Here is a 16,944-nt window from a genome sequence, read left to right on the forward strand (position 1 = left end):
TGTTGTTGTTATTGTTGTTGTTTTTCAAATCTTAACTCAAAACCTTTCCGCTCCTTTACCTATTCCCGTGTTTAAACACAAGAGTTCAAATGTGCGCACAAAGATTAACAAAGGAAAAAAAAAGCTAACTTGCCGACATCACAACAAAACAATGACAGAAATAATAGGCCTACTATTTAAAAAAGAAATAAAAAAAATTTTCAGATGGAATTAAAAAAAAAAAAAAGGGGCCTCCATCTGGCACTCAATGTTTGCAGCCATTCCATCCAACGGTCAATGTCATAGACCACCTGACAACTTTCTTGCAATTTCCTAACATTTTGGTGAAAAAAAGAGGGGGGGGGGAAATCTATACAAAATGATAAGGAGGTATTCTGTTGGCTTTTAATGAGCCATTCCTTGCTGGTTCTGGGGGGGGGGGGGGGAGGTAAGGGGCACGCATGGCTCTCGGCCATTATATTGGCCAGTATGATTAGGTCAGACCTTGAACTATTGGCAAATGATATTATGGTAGACATATTTGTTTTTAAAATATGGGTTTAATAAAAAAGGGAGGGGTAGGTTGAAATAGGAGACTTTGAAAAGATCATGTTTTGACAAAGCTTATATCAACTGACTCTGTCTGTCTATCTGGTACAAAGTTTGAGCATGTTTATTTCTCCCATTTCCCATTGTCGTATCCAGTTCAAAATTTACACAATTATTCATTGAACCTGACAAGACATGAATCAATAAAAAAAAATGATCAATTTGTTAATTACCTATTGGAGAGTTATGATTTTGCTTGATATCGAAATGTCACCTTATTACGTTTTAACAAGTTTTTCTCCCACTTCCCATTCTCAGATCAAGTTGAAATTTTGCATAATTATTCCTAATCGATAACAATACACGAATCAATCCAAAAATTAACCCATTAATTGATCGATTAAGTTCCCCTTTCAGACATTGTGGTCTATAGGGCACGTCGACGACCAACCGCCTTTACTTTTCCCCAACTAATGTCAGGTACCCATTAGAGCTGGGCGGACTCAGAGGCGCCCGAAGATCCCAAAATTAAAAATCCCAGTTTTCACCAGGATTCGAACCAAGGACCCCGGTTCGGATGTCAAGGGCTTTACCGCTCAGCCACCGCGTATGTATGTATGTATGTATGTGTATCTTATCTTATGAAATACTAACGTTACTTCAAAAAAGAATATGGATGTATAAATGTATGTGTGTGTGTTGTAGGCTAATTTTTGCTATTCATAAGTTTTAAAATTAAATTTAGGTCCTTTATCTCCAATACTCAAGCAAAAAAAAAATTATAAATAAATAAATGAGCAAACCCTAATTTGTTTCTTAAAGTTTTTAAAAATTATTTTTAGATGTTTATTTTAATTCAAAATGAAAGGGAATTTGTACAAATACCAAAAGAGACTCTTTTTGAGCGTTAAAATCTGTTCTTTCTAAACCAAACTACTTGACTTCAGAGAGTGGCACCACTGAATGTTCAGCGCTAGTCTACCTCCCCCTTTCCATCGCCCCACTCTATGTGTATCTAAAAGATTAAACTACATTAGACGTTAATCCTAATCTTTTTGCTCTTAATCTTATCTTCTGTTCCTGAAAACAAAATCTGCTTTGAAATGTTCCCGCCACCAACCAAACAGGAAAGCTCCTTTTTTCTTTAAATGTGGTTTTTACTTTGTCTCTTGGCTTCCAAACAATGTCGACCAGGGCCTTTTGTTCTCCGACCTTCTTTTTTTTTTCTTTTTTTCCCAACTTTTTTCCATGTCATCACAAAGACAAAAGTTAATTAATTTTCAAAATCTTCAGAGGCAGACGAATCAGCAAATAATGTTTCTGGTTGGCCAAAAATATCACGTGACTCGAGACTTCTGTATATAATCATGAGCAGCTATTTTTATTATTATTTTTTTTTGAAGCGGAATTACATTTCCATAGATATTAAAAGAGACATTTCTCTAAACAAAATTCCTGATTCAATTCGTAAAAATGCTCTTTTGATTCGTATCGCTCGAATGAAAGCCTAAGCCAACGTTCATTAGGAACTAAAGCCGTAAGCTAAGAAATGATACGACTCAAGAGTGGATCACGATAGATCATCAAGGATATACTACAGTACAACTGTAATAAGGAATCTTTTTGCTGATTGCGTACACCTACATTGGATGTGGTCAAATAAAATGTCACTGAAGAAAGAAGTTTCTGGAGATTCGGAATGACAACAAAACACGATGCTAGTTCCGGTAAAAGACTTTCCGACATTTTCAAATTAAAATCAGTAGATGATACATCTCGCACCTTGAAGGCTCGGTCAAAGAGTTGGGGGACTAATTGGGGGAACTACTGGGGGAACTATTGGGGAAACTACTGGGGGAATTGACGATGAACATTTTTGAGAAAAAAAGGGAGGGGGGGGGGTAATTCAGATAAATTTCTGATGGTGGCGAAACAATAGGACAAAAAAAAACAAGGATGTGTGAGATAAAGGCATATGTGTGTATCTATGAGTTTGTGTGTGTATTTATGAGTTTGTGTGTGTATCTATGAGTTTGTGTGTGTATCTATGAGTTTGTGTGTGTATCTATGAGTTTGTGTGTGTATCTATGAGTTTGTGTGTGTATCTATGAGTTTGTGTGTGTATCTATGAGTTTGTGTCTGTATCTGTGAGTTTGTGTCTGTATCTGAGAGTTTGTGTCTGTATCAGTGAGGAAGTTTGTGTGTATTTGTGAGTTTGTATGTGTGTATCTGTGAGGGAGTTTGTGTGTGTGTATCTGTGAAGGAGTTTGTATGTGTGTATCTGTGAGGGAGTTTTTGTGAGTATATGTGAGAGAGAGTTTGTGTGAGTATCTGTGAAGGAGTTTGTGTGTGTGTGAGTTTATTAAATATTAGATCAGTTTTGTAATGTGGAATTTTACTTATTTTTGTTTTCTAGAAACCGAGCTTAAAGACTTCTGTGTTAGACAAAGAACATTTAATACATTTAAAAGCAGATTTTTACAATTTGTTTTATTCTATCAAAACATTTTAAGGTTGAAAATGTCTTTAAGGTAAAACACACACATATACTGTAATAACGATTTTTTTTATATAGAGTGTATGGAAATTAATGATAATGATTTGCAGTCTATCTATAAGTTAAAGAGCAGTTTTATCGTTGGGTGTATGTTAAAGGTTGTCAAAATATCCCCATTATCATTGAGTGTATGTTAGAAGCTGTCAAAATATCCCCATTACCATTGAGTGTATGTTAAAAGTTGTCAAAATATCCCCATTATCATTGAGTGTATGTTAGAAGTTGTCAAAATATCCCCATTATCATTAAGTGTATGTTAGAACCTGTCAAAATATCCCCATTATCATTAAGTGTATGTTAGAAGCTGTCAAAATATCCCCATTATCATTAAGTGTATGTTAGAAGCTGTCAAAATATCCCCATTCTCAATGAGTGTATGTGACCAACCAATGCCCACCCCTCACATTAAGACTGTGACCAGATTGAATCAAGGATCTGGGAGTGGGTCCAGGTCGAGAGTACATCAGTAGATGATGAACAAATAAACTGATCAGTTTGTCTCAATGTTATGAATTATTCAAAGCCGGCCCCGAAGGCAGGAGAGAGATGCTTGCTGTCAGACTGGATGAGTTTGTTCCTGTGGTGACACCCAGACCCAGTGGACGAGCTGGATGCTGCTGCTCTTCTTTCATCGACAGCTCACCATTGGAGGAGGGAGGGGTGACAAACATACTGATCTATAAGCAGGAGGGCAGGTGGTCGGGAGAGGTAATTTATGAATTTAGACACCCCCCCCCCCTTCCAACTTTTTCTGGTGCCACGGAAATCTTATTGCTGGCTGACGCTAATCCAATGTGTTGAACTCCAAGGAGGAGGGAACAGACCCACTTTACTGTCTATGAGACAGTCTTAACATAAGCTCATCAAAGTTATCCACCCTTGCGTAGTATAATGTTGTCTGTGTTCCTAGAATATGTCAGTAATAAAAAGACAATGTTAAAGCTGTAAAGATTGTTCATTATTTACGACCTAATTTGAGTACAGATACTTGTTGTACAGCTAGATGGTGGTTCTAAGAACAAGTTGTAAGCACTTCAACCTCCGAATGCAAAGAACGGACTCCATGATAGAAAGTGGAGGAGATGAAATCTAAACATCTGAACCTCTGAACTATTCTAAACATTTAACGTTTACAGCCTTTATTTGCAAAGGTCAAAACACAAAAGAGTTGCAAACGAACTAACGAGATCTGCATGATTCCTTCACTTTCTTTACTCCAACTAGAGAGAGTGAATGGTATGAACAACGTGTAATGTGTTGAGAATATTTCTTTTCCTGACACCAAGTTATTGGTGAGTTTCATTCCGTAAAATCAGGACTAGATAGAACTTATTGACAAGGACCACAGTGACTGTCGAGGTGACCTCAAAGCGTTCATTCAGAATGAAAGTTTTAATTTTTTTAGGTGGCTTAAGATGTATACATATGTGATATTTCATTCAAACTAATACTAGTTTTAAACTTTAATTTTTTTTTTGTTGGCATTAGTACATACGATTGATATCTTGTGTGCTATGTATGTTGCACTATGTGTAATTGGTTGATAGTTAACAATACCAAGACTTCGTACATGTTCTTGAGCCGTGTGTCCCCCGGTGCGGTGTGTCACACCACCCTTAATAACTATTTCCGAAGTATATTCTCTTTCTTTATTATTCAACGTGTTACTACACTATTTGAATTGATTGGTTTAGGAAAATTATTTTAAAACTTCTGCAAATAAAACAAAATAATTCAACCTAACCCGTTGTCTCTCTGTGAAGACCGCAGAATATTCGCAACTCTTGAGACTCTTGGATAACTTACAGGATGCGATTGTTCTCCATCTGGCGAACATGTCCGCGCCAGCCCAGACGGCATTGTCTTAAGGCAGTAAAGATGCTGGGAAGGCTCGTTAGGGCGAGGATCTCAGTATGGCACACTCTCTCTTGCCGAGTGATTTTTAAGATCCTTCGGAGGCAGAGCAAGTTGAATGAGATTAGTTTTCTCTCTTGCTTAGCATAGGTGGTCCATGACTCACTGCCGTACCGTAGCGTTCTCAGAACGCATTTTGGTTGATGTAGTGAGCTTCTTATGTATGTATCTATACATGTATGTTTGTATGTACAGTGTGTATGTTTGTATGTACAGTGTGTATGCTTGTATGGATGCATGTGATATTGCATGTAGATAGATGGGTCTATGTGGGTTTTTTTTTAACTCTTACAACAGGTACAGGTTTGTCAATCTCTACTGATTCCTTATTCGTCTAAGTGTTAGGTTACTTGACTTATATGACCTAGTCGAACAGATTATACAGTTATCATGTTCCTATAGAAAAGGGGAGGCAGATGACAAAGTCACAATCGAATGTCAAGTTGTCATAAATCTGAGGGTCTCTGTCGATGTCTTGACCCTTGTGTTGGCCATGGACAAACCGTGATGAAGTAGGTACACGTGTTTGGACTTATCGGTACCCTAGGGAGTCGTTAAGTGGACAGTGTCCGATGTTCTACGTTTGAAAATAGCACACCGGGGACACAGATCAGCACAACTGGATACAAACTCAGAGAGATTTGATTGAATCCAGTCATTCTTGCTATTTGAGAGACAAGACAGTCAGTGAATAACTTGTGTATGTACATATCCATATAAAGTCAACTAATAGTTAGTATATGTATGTACATATGTATAGGAAATCGACCGATTGCCTCATATTTTTATAAAGTTGACTGAATGCTACATATTTATAGGAAGAAACTAATTGCTAGTTTATGAACATATTGAAAGGGAAGGTACTAATTACAAGTGTGCTAACTGCAATGTTCCGGCCATAATAAACAATATCAAACTTGGGAATAAATCAACGGGCGTGCCCGGTGTGTACTGAGAGTAAAGAATAAATGTTTTATGTCTAGAAGACATGTAGTCTGGAATAACATTTTCAACTACATCTGGATTTTTTTGCTAGATCTGGGCTTTTGTTGCTAGATCTGGGTTTTTGTTGCTAGATCTGGGTTTTCGTTACTAGATCTGGGCATTTGTAGATATAGATCTGGGCTTTTGTTGCTATCTGATGTGTAATAAATAAATCTAAATATTTGTAATGTTAAAACACATAGCTTTTAATATCCTTTTATTACAATACCTCTTTTCAAGTCGGGAGGGGGGGGGGCGATAGCTTAGGGTTAAGCACTTGGCTTTCAAACAACCTTGTGTCGTGAGTTCGAATCTCGGAATACATTTTGAATTTCGGGATTTTTAGGGCGCCACTGAGTCCACCCAAATCTAATGGGTACCTGACTTAAGGAAAGTTGTGCTCGTTAACTGTTGACCAAAGAAACATCCTAATGTAATGACACAAGATGAGTAGAAGTTGAGGTTAATCGGGTTTTTCCACAGTGACGTGACGAGTAATTAAAAAGTAGGAGAACGGAACAAGAAGAGTAACGGAACAAGACGCCTGAGAGGATGACGCTAGGCTAGAGGACTGTGCCCTTTTTATTGTTCATTAAATTGTTGAAGTTATCAGCCTGCGTTCTCAAGTATATTCTTGATTCATTCTGTTGTTGTGTCTTCTATGAATTCGCATGCACCATTAACATATAAAATCATCAACAAAATAGACCATCAACACTAATCAGCCCTTATCTGCCCTAATATTCCTAAGGTCTGAAAGGGGAACTTTATTCAAGTCACAATTTCAAGAAAGCTAGGCGATATTTAGAGCCAAAATATAGACTTTGTAAGCCTATTTTTTTCTAAAATAAAAAAATACAAATAACAATAACACCTACATTTTCAGTTATTTTGTTTCTAAAAGATTGCCTAAAGGAGCAGGGTCGGGTTTTGGAGTGTGCAGACAAAGAAGGAGGGTCCTGGATATCAGATAGTTTACACCAGAAGAAGGAAGAGGGCTGAAAACACTGCAACGTCTGGTGATTGAGACCGTGGGTGTATATCAAGGATTGATCTCTAGAGTCACCTGAATAATTGCAAAGGGTAGAAGCCCAAACAATGAAGACATATAATATCTCCGGCATATTTAGTACAGGACTGCAATGCAAGACGTATGTAATCATTTATTAAAACTTTTTCAAACTTCAATGATTTTTCTTAATAATGCATTGAATAAAACCTCTAAGACACTGCGGTCTACATTCTAGTGGCTTTAGTTGGCTTGCAGAGGAAACCAGATCTACTTCATTCTAGTGGCTTTAGTTGGCTTGCAGAGGAAACCAAATCTACTACATTCTAGTGGCTTTAGTTGGCTTGCAGAGGAGACCAGATCTACTACATTCTAGTGGCTTTAGTTGGCTTGCAGAAGAAACCAGATCTACTACATTCTAGTGGCTTTAGTTGGCTTGCGGAGGAGACCAGATCTACTACATTCTAGTGGCGTTAGTTGGCTTGCAGAGGAAACCAGATATACTTCATTCTAGTGGCTTCAGTTGGCTTGCAGAGGAAACCAGATCTACTACATTCTAGTGGCTTTAGTTGGCTTGCAGAGGAAACCAGATCTACTACATTCTAGTGGCGTTAGTTGGCTTGCAGAGGAAACCAGATCTACTACATTCTAGTTGCTTTAGTTGGCTTGCATAGGAGACCAGATCTACTACATTCTAGTGGCGTTAGTTGGCTTGCAGAGGAAACCAGATATACTACATTCTAGTGGCTTTAGTTGGCTTGCATAGGAGACCAGATCTACTACATTCTAGTGGCTTTAGTTGGCTTGCAGAGGAAACCAGATCTACTACATTCTAGTGGCGTTAGTTGGCTTGCAGAGCAAACCAGATCTACTACATTCTAGTGGCTTTAGTTGGCTTGCAGAGGAGACCAGATCTACTACATTCTAGTGGCTTTAGTTGGCTTGCAGAGGAAACCAGATCTACTACATTCTAGTTGCTTTAGTTGGCTTGCATAGGAGACCAGATCTACTACATTCTAGTGGCTTTAGTTGGCTTACAGAGGAGACCAGATCTACTACATTCTAGTGGCTTTAGTTGGCTTGCATAGGAGACCAGATCTACGGCGTTATTAATAAAAGCTTTAATATAACGCGTGACTTCATGAAGAAATAAAAGGTTAATACGGAAGTGAAAGGCAATGAATTGACCAAAGGAGAAGTTTAGCCAGCACATTAGAGAAGTTTAGCAAGCACATTAGAGAAGTTTAGCCAGCACATTAGAGAAGTTTAGCCAGCACATTGAATTGGCTTAAGAGAAGTTTAGCCAGCACATTGAATTGGCTTAAGAGAAGTTTAGCCAGCACATTGAATTGGCTTAAGAGAAGTTTAGCCAGCACATTGGATTAGCTCTAGCAAAGTTTAACCAGCACATTGGATTGGCTTAAGAGAATTTTAGCCAGCACATTGAATTGGCATAAGAGAAGTTTAGCCAGCACATTGAATTGGCTTAAGAGAAATTTAGCCAGCACATTGGATTAGCTTAAGAGAAGTTTAGCCAGCACATTGAATTGGCTTAAGAGAAGTTTAGCCAGCACATTGAATTGGCTTTAGAGAAGTTTAGCCAGCACATTGAATTGGCTTAAGAGAAGTTTAGCTAGCACATTGGATTAGCTCTAGCAAAGTTTAACCAGCACATTGAATTGGCATAAGAGAAGTTTAGCCAGCACATTGAATTGGCATAAGAGAAGTTTAGCCAGCACATTGAATTGGCATAAGAGAAGTTTAGCCAGCACATTGAATTGGCATAAGCGAAGTTTAGCCAGCACATTGGATTAGCTCTAGCAAAGTTTAACCAGCACATTGAATTGGCATAAGAGAAGTTTAGCCAGCACATTGAATTGGCATAAGAGAAGTTTAGCTAGCATATTAAATTGGCTTAAGAGAAGTTTAGCCAGCACATTGGATTAGCTTAAGAGAAGTTTAGCCAGCACATTGAATTGGCTTAAGAGAAATTTAGCCAGCACATTGGATTAGCTTAAGAGAAGTTTAGCCAGCACATTGAATTGGCTTAAGAGAAGTTTAGCCAGCACATTGAATTGGCTTTATAGAAGTTTAGCCAGCACATTGAATTGGCTTAAGAGAAGTTTAGCTAGCACATTGGATTAGCTCTAACAAAGTTTAACCAGCACATTGAATTGGCATAAGAGAAGTTTAGCCAGCACATTGAATTGGCATAAGAGAAGTTTAGCCAGCACATTGAATTGGCATAAGAGAAGTTTAGCCAGCACATTGAATCGGCATAAGAGAAGTTTAGCCAGCACATTGAATTGGCATAAGAGAAGTTTAGCCAGCACATTGAATTGGCATAAGAGAAGTTTAGCCAGCACATTGAATTGGCATAAGAGAAGTTTAGCCAGCACATTGAATTGGCTTAAGAGAAGTTTAGCCAGCACATTGAATTGGCATAAGAGAAGTTTAGCCAGCACATTGAATTGGCATAAGAGAAGTTTAGCCAGCACATTGAATTGGCATAAGAGAAGTTTAGCCAGCACATTGAATTGGCATAAGAGAAGTTTAGCCAGCACATTGAATTGGCATAAGAGACGTTTAGCTAGCATATTGAATTGGCTTAAGAGAAGTTTATCCAGCACATTGGATTGGCATTAGCCAAGTTGACAATGTCATTGGACTTTTAATAGCAATCTAAAGTAAGTTTCCTATCAGTATTCAAATGTTGAATATAGTCGAATATAATTTGCGAGTGCAGTCTCATTAACCAAATGCTGAATTAGATACTTTTAATTATACATCCTCCTAATGTAAAAACTATTTTGTTATACACTAATAATATATCTGTATATCTATATCTTAATAGATGGAATATATAAAGCTAATTTGAGAAAAATATGTTTCCAAGAATAATTCTATAGGGCACGAAGAATTCAATATACAAGCTCTTTAATAATTTCGTTTCCTTTTTATTCCAGATTTTTCAGCTTGTTGTTTTATCTCATCGGACCGGAACTACCTACATGTAGTCTGCTGCTTAAGAAGAAAATATTTGTCGAGGTCAGGAGGTCATGATTTAGCCATGGCCTAAGGCACCGTGGACCGACCTAGCCAATCAATAGATGTCTCTCTCCTTCTACACAACCCTTGGCACAGACGCGCATGCGCGTGGAAGCCGTCCTCTCGCAAGGGCACATATGACACAGGCCGAAGACATGACAGAACACAAGATGACAAGGAAAAGGGGAGGGGGGGAGAGAATGAAAACGGGTGGGGAGATGGCGGTAGCCCACCGATTAAAGGCCAGCTCTACGCACGTGGCTGCCTCACGTAGATTATAGTTTTTATACTTTGTTACCTGTCGGAGGAAGATGGAGATGAAGGAGGGAGGGAGGTGAAAAGAAGAGCAGACTCCAGCGATGTTCTGGCATCCGTTGAGAATCTCTGAAAGCTGCCGCCAAGTGTTTTTTTTAGATTCTGTGTCTAGATATGTTCTGTCCAGTCTTTCTGCTATTAGTAATTTTTTACAATTATTATTTCTGTCGGTATGTTCTGCCTGGTACCTTTATTTGTTTGCTCTTCTTTAAGTATTTGTGCTAACTTCTCAGTTTTGCAAATCCTGGGTTACCCCTTTTGGTTAGAATAGATTATTTTCTTACATTTTATTGTTTTCCTTTGTAAAGCCTTATATGGTCATCAAATAAGTTGATAGTTGATATTTCTGGTATTGGAAGTTACATTTATGGAGCAGAAACGATAAATAGCTAGATCTAGTAGCCTTATTTTGTTTGGTGTATATAAGAGTGTTGATAAGCTGTTTGCAGCACAAATATAGTAGCGCTAGATAAAAGATTTAATGAAATAATGTGATTATAGAGGAGGTATTAGAAGTCCAATCTATGACTTACAAAACTTATTTAAAAACAAAATGGGCAACTAACTACAGAAAGTACGACACGAAAGTCTACTGTTACTCTGTGATATTGTTAATTGTGGAATTTTTCATCTATATTGTTTTTGTACAGTTGTTACACTGAGGTTATCAACAGTAGTCAAACTGAATTTCCATTTGAATGGATCGATATATTTTTTTATCTTTTCTTATCTTATCTTAAAATTTTAATTAAGCTAACAACAGTGAAGTACAATTTAGTGTCCTTAACAAAGTTTAGTTGTTTTTTTTTAGAATCCCGTCAGAATTCGGAGTGTTCGTGTTATTAAAGAACTAGGTCTGTTATCTTATCTTGTATAATACAGACGTTACTTCAAAAAAGAAGATGATTACGTCCTACGCGTCATGCATTTAGTCATGCATATCAACCAATGACTTAAATTCTTCCAAGTCACTGGTTTTCTTGGCTAGCTCAGGCAACCCATTCCATGCTCTAATAGATCTAGGGAAGAAGGAGTATTTGTACAAATTTGTCCTAGCATATGGGACGAGGAATGTGCCTTTATCTTTGTGTATTTCTGAGTATTTTATTAGGTTTTGTTTTTGTATTTGAAGATTATGGTTCAGTTTTTTATGTATAATTTCTACTTTACTTTTGAGTTCTGTCCTGAAGGCTTTCTAAATTTAGTGATTTTACTAAAGGTGTTACTCTAGTCAAATGTGAATATTCGTTTGTTATGAATCTCGTTGCTCTATTTTGTGTCTGTTCCAGTTTCTTAATGTTATCTTGAGTTGAGGGGTCCCAAACGGAGGATGCATATTCTATTATTGGCCTAACCAAGGTTAAATAACATTTTAGTTTTATGTTCTTATTTGATTTATAGAAATTTCTTTTAATAAATCCTGTTATCAGTTCGAAACAAGACCATGTCTGGAATATTCCAGCCAAATTCCTAGCCCATGGGCAAGTCCGTCGGGTGCCGCCTCTGATAACAGAAACTCTTTTTGTAATCTTGTTTACAACTTACAGTTTACACAAATATTAATATTTTTTGTCTCCATCTCATGGATTGCTTGTGTTCATGATACAGTAGTATAGAGTATAGCTGTAGACGATTTTCAAAATTCACTCAACTCTGGTTTATGAGTTAAAACAAAACAAGTGGACGTATTTAGTTAAGAAATAAAGAGACAGGTTTGAGTCCATAAGACTTAAAGTAGCCGCTGTACCTACTTAGAGTCGATGGTAAAATAAGATTATTTTTTAGAGCTTTTAATTGCTGAGCTTTGAATGTGACGGACAAAGGCAGCACAACAGCCTAATATATATTGCTGAAACTTACAATAATAAGTAAAGCATACTAATTAGGGCCCATTTCTTTTCCTTAAAGTTGGTTAACTTTTATTTGCAAATTTTAAGGGCTCTGTTTATTATTATTTTTTTAATTATTTGCTTGTTTTTGTTTTCAATTTGGCTTTAACCTTTTTGAACCGACATTGAAAGATGGAATACTAGACGCAAATGATATTAGTTTGCACGCATTCGCGAAGGAATAAAAAATTGTTGAAACACTTTTCGACACGAAACAAAGGCTTCCGCTGTTTTACAGGGCACTACTTTCTTTTGTTTTCGAGCCCGGACTTCCAGGTGAAACATTATCTTCGCCATTACAGGTATCCAACTGCGGGAGCTGACTCCGCGCCCAGGTGTGTCTGATGTAGTCCTTACGAGATGGGGTCACGTCTGAAAGTTAAAAACACCACCGCCAGCAGGTAGTATTACTGCTGAAAACAAAACCCAGCAAAACCCAGCAAGTCCAGGCATTCAGTTCTAACGAGCACTAGGGAACGGAAACAAGAACAATCATCTCCTGACATTACGTCATCATGAGACCCGTCTGTGACCGATGTACGAGACGGGAGGTAGGGCACGTGAAATACATCAACACGATTAGTTCTGCTAATGAAGACATCTGGTAGAGTCGGCACGCTGTGGGGACACCTCGACCACCCGGGTGACTGGAGACAAACGAATTACGGAAGCATCTTGAACATTCGGTTGTTATCTCGTTTTTGTGTGTTGTTGTCCGTGAGTTATACCTTCAAGTCTGAGGCATTGTCGTGTTACTTCCTTGAAGCGGGGTCAATGTTCAAAAAGGTTTTTGTTGCCCTAGCACTGGAACATTCATAGAGGGTTCGCAAAGGTTTTTGTTGCCGTAGCGCTGGAACATTCATAGAGGGTTCGCAAAGGTTTTTGTTGTCCTAGCGCTGGAACATTCATAGAGGTTTCGCAAAGATTATTGTTGCCCTAGCGCTGGAACATTCTTATAGGGTTCGCAAAGGTTTTTGTTAACCTAGCACTGGAACATTTTTATAGGGTCTGCAAAGATTTCAATTGAACTAACTTCAAGGTAACATTTAGGCTTCAACTTTGATTTAGATTAATTGGACACACACATTGACGTACAATTACAAGTACAATTTCTTTCCCTTGTTCGAGATACCAAACAAAATAATTTATTACCAGTAGTTAATTAACTTATTGGTTAATTCTTTTTTTTAAATTGTTTCTTGTGTTGTCAGCTAAAAGAAATAATTATGAAAAAAATTTAGCTTGATCAGAGATTCGGTGTCGGAGAAATAACGTGTACAAACTTTTTGCCAGACAGACAGATAGACAGACAGGAAAACAGACAGAGTGAGTTGATATAAGCTTTGTCAAAAAGACAACTCCACTGACTGGTAAGTATGAAGTCATCCAAATAGTGTATGGTCAACGGTTAGTCAACCTCAAGTAAGTAGTAAACTAATGCACCAAGTTACCTCAATGATTTTTGATGTAAGGTTTTGTTTCGAGTAGCCGAACATAGGAATAGTGTCTTTCAGAAGCCAACTTTGCCCTAAAGTAGACTATTACAAACACATCCTTTAAAAGTGAGAATTAATTTTCCTCAACAAAAGAGAGTAAATGTTGTGAATGGAGTATTTTATCTCCTAACTAATGAACTGGAGTTACTAGACCAAGGAAGTGACTGACAACAAGTTAATCTCGCCAGATGAAGAAATCATTTGTATAAAAAGTTTTTTTTTTGTCAACGTAAAACTAACTTCACCAATTTATAGTTGTCTACTGAACTCTGTTATTATTTATCTTCAGATATTTGATGTTATTGAAGGTAGACACTGGTGATTTGTTCCACATGAATCTCAACTAAGAACTCATTCCATTGTCGACTTGAAAAACAAGGGATGAAATTTCTCAGGTTAGAAAATGAGTTTTCTTTGACAATGTAATTGCGTCTTTTAAATTTCATTCACCTTGACTTACAGCGAGCCGGTGATCTGGGAAATCACCTCCCCTCCCCTTTTGATCCCTCCCCCTCTCTCACTTTCTCTCCCCCCTTTCTTTTACTTTCTCCCCTCCCCACCCCCACCCCTTTTTTTTTTCCTGTGCCAATTTTCTCTAAGAAGAAGAAAACAAAATGTTCGAATTGAATTCTTCTTGTTTCTATTTTGTGAACAGGACTTCATAGCAGGACAATGGATGGGAAAATTGGACGCCAACAATGACACATTGTGTGGCGTTCATTAGACTGCTAGACATAATGATGACTTGTGGCTACAGTGACTGCAGGACAACCTGTCATCAAAGAGCGATGGCAAAGATGGCGGTCAGGCGAAGGTGATAGGAAAGTGTAACCATTCGATTGTCTCTTCACAAAATGTTGACATTCAAATACAAAACAACAACAAAGGAATACGTTTGACAACTCTCTTGATGACGACTAGTTAAAGACTAGATGAGAACTAGCTGATGACTAGCTAATGACTAGCTGTGACTAGTTGAAGAATAGATGAGAACAAGCTGATGACTAGCTAATGACTAGCTGTGACTAGTTGAAGACTAGATGAGAACTAGCTGATGACTAGCTAATGACTAGCTGTGACTAGTTGAAGACTAGATGAGAACTAGCTGATGACTAGCTAATGACTAGCTGTGACTAGTTGAGGATTAGATGAGAACTAGCTGATGATTAGTTGATGACTAACTGAGGACTAGCTTATGACTAGTTGATGACTAGTTTATGACTAACTGAGGATACGCTGATGACTAATTGAGGACTAGTTTTGGACTATTAGTAGACTAGTTGATGACTAGTTGAGTACTAAATGAAGATTAGATGAGAATTAACTGATGAGTAGCTAATAAATAGTTGAGGACTAGTTCAGGACTAGCTTATAACTAGTTGAGAACTAGCTGGATTAGCTGATAACTAGTTGATGACTAGCTGGTGACTAGTTGAGGATTAGATGGGAACTAGCTGGATTAGCTGATAACTAGTTGAAGACTAGCTGGTGACTAGTTGAGGATTAGTTGAGAACTAGCTGGATTAACTGATAACAAGTTGAAGACTAGCTGGTGACTAGTTGAGGATTAGATGAGAACTAGCTGGATTAGCTGATAACTAGTTGATGACTAGCTGGTGACTAGTTGAGGATTAGATGAGAACTAGCTGGATTAGCTGATAACTAGTTGAAGACTAGCTGGTGACTAGTTGAGGATTAGTTGAGAACTAGCTGGATTAGCTGATAACTAGTTGAAGACTAGTTTTCTATGAATATGCACTGCTAATAAATACATTCACATAACTGACTTCACTTCTGTCATTTGTTTTGATATTTCATGTGAAAGAAATTAGTAAAAACAATTAATAAAAATAATTTATTAGTTAATTTAAGAATTTAGTTTTCTAGTTTTCTCTGAAAGTTTGAATGAATTAAATTGTACGTTAAATCCGTAAGTTTCCCAACATTTCACAACAAGCATTTGTCTTCTTCAACCTATTTTTCTGAAGCAGGAGGTTACATACAAAGCAGAAGAAACATTATTTACATTACATCTGATATTACAAATCAATTTAGCAGTATTGTGCCTTATTCAAAGATATGCACTTCAAGGACCCAAAATCATATACACTTTTTTTCGGGAAAAAGTTTGAGAAGCCCTGTTCTATGGCAATGTAAATGTGTTGGGCTTACCAAATAGGAAGTTTAAATTAAAGTATTCCCCCAAAAATATTTTTTGTATCAATTCTGTCCAAATTTCTACAATGAACTTTGTATGATTTAATTTCCAGTTCACATAGTAACAACAGATGACCTTTACTTTACATTATCTGCCCTATAGACCACAAGGTCTGAAAAGGGAACTTTACTTTTTTTTATAGTAAAAACAGTCAGAAAACATGCATTTAATGTGCATGTGGTCTTATTAGGTCAGTTTCTCTGTCCATTAGGCTCATCAACTGTATTACTGAAGAACTCTTCAAGTGACAATATGATTTGATATCAAGGGGGCCTCTTTTCAAATAGGATTTGCCGTACAACCGGTGTCACGTCTAATGTCAAGTCACTTGGGTCAGGAAAAGAACCGCAAAAATCTTTTAGTGCGACTTTGTCAGAGTCCAAGGAATGGTCAGTTCTAATTCGGATGTCTGCTTTGATTCAGGACGCATCCGGAAGGGAGAAGTTCTGGACTGAACACTTCAAATCCTATTTACGACATTAGTTTTGTCTTGAACCATTCATTTCTATACGAGAACTGTTCGTCTATGACACTAACACTAATTGAGTGATGAATGAACATTAATACTTACGAGCTTCTTTGGCTATCCTCTCCGCGTTCCACTGACCAGTCGGGTCAGTGTTGACTTCCAATGTGATAATCTCACCTGGTTCTGGCTCGACTCTGTAGAAGACAAAAACATTATGTTAGTGCAACTATTATCATTACGACAACCTTCTATCATTGTGACAGACCAACTATTATCATTACGGCAATCTTCTATCATTGTGACAGACCAACTATTATCATTACGACAATCTTCTATCATTGTGACAGCCCAACTATTATCATTACGACAATCTTCTATCATTGTGACAGCCCAACTATTATCATTACGACAATCTTCTATCATTGTGACAGCCCAACTATTATCATTACGACAACCTTCTATCATTGTGACAGCCCAACTATTATCATTACGACAATCTTCTATCATTGTGACAGCC

At 37.5% G+C, this 16,944-nt stretch overlaps 1 protein-coding gene across 1 annotated transcript in view; it reads right to left on the reverse strand.

Annotated features, from left to right (window-relative positions):
- The window catches only part of LOC106079945 (receptor-type tyrosine-protein phosphatase N2-like), a 293,472-nt gene that overhangs the window by 105,229 nt on the left and 171,299 nt on the right, over positions 1-16,944 (reverse strand). The window contains exon 9 of the mRNA XM_056043460.1: positions 16,530-16,621. Coding sequence (XP_055899435.1) covers positions 16,530-16,621 — 92 coding nt within the window. The remainder of the gene's footprint in view (positions 1-16,529; positions 16,622-16,944) is intronic.

The sequence above is a fragment of the Biomphalaria glabrata genome, chromosome 1, assembly GCF_947242115.1.
Source record: "Biomphalaria glabrata chromosome 1, xgBioGlab47.1, whole genome shotgun sequence".
Classification (NCBI taxonomy): Eukaryota; Metazoa; Mollusca; class Gastropoda; family Planorbidae; genus Biomphalaria; species Biomphalaria glabrata.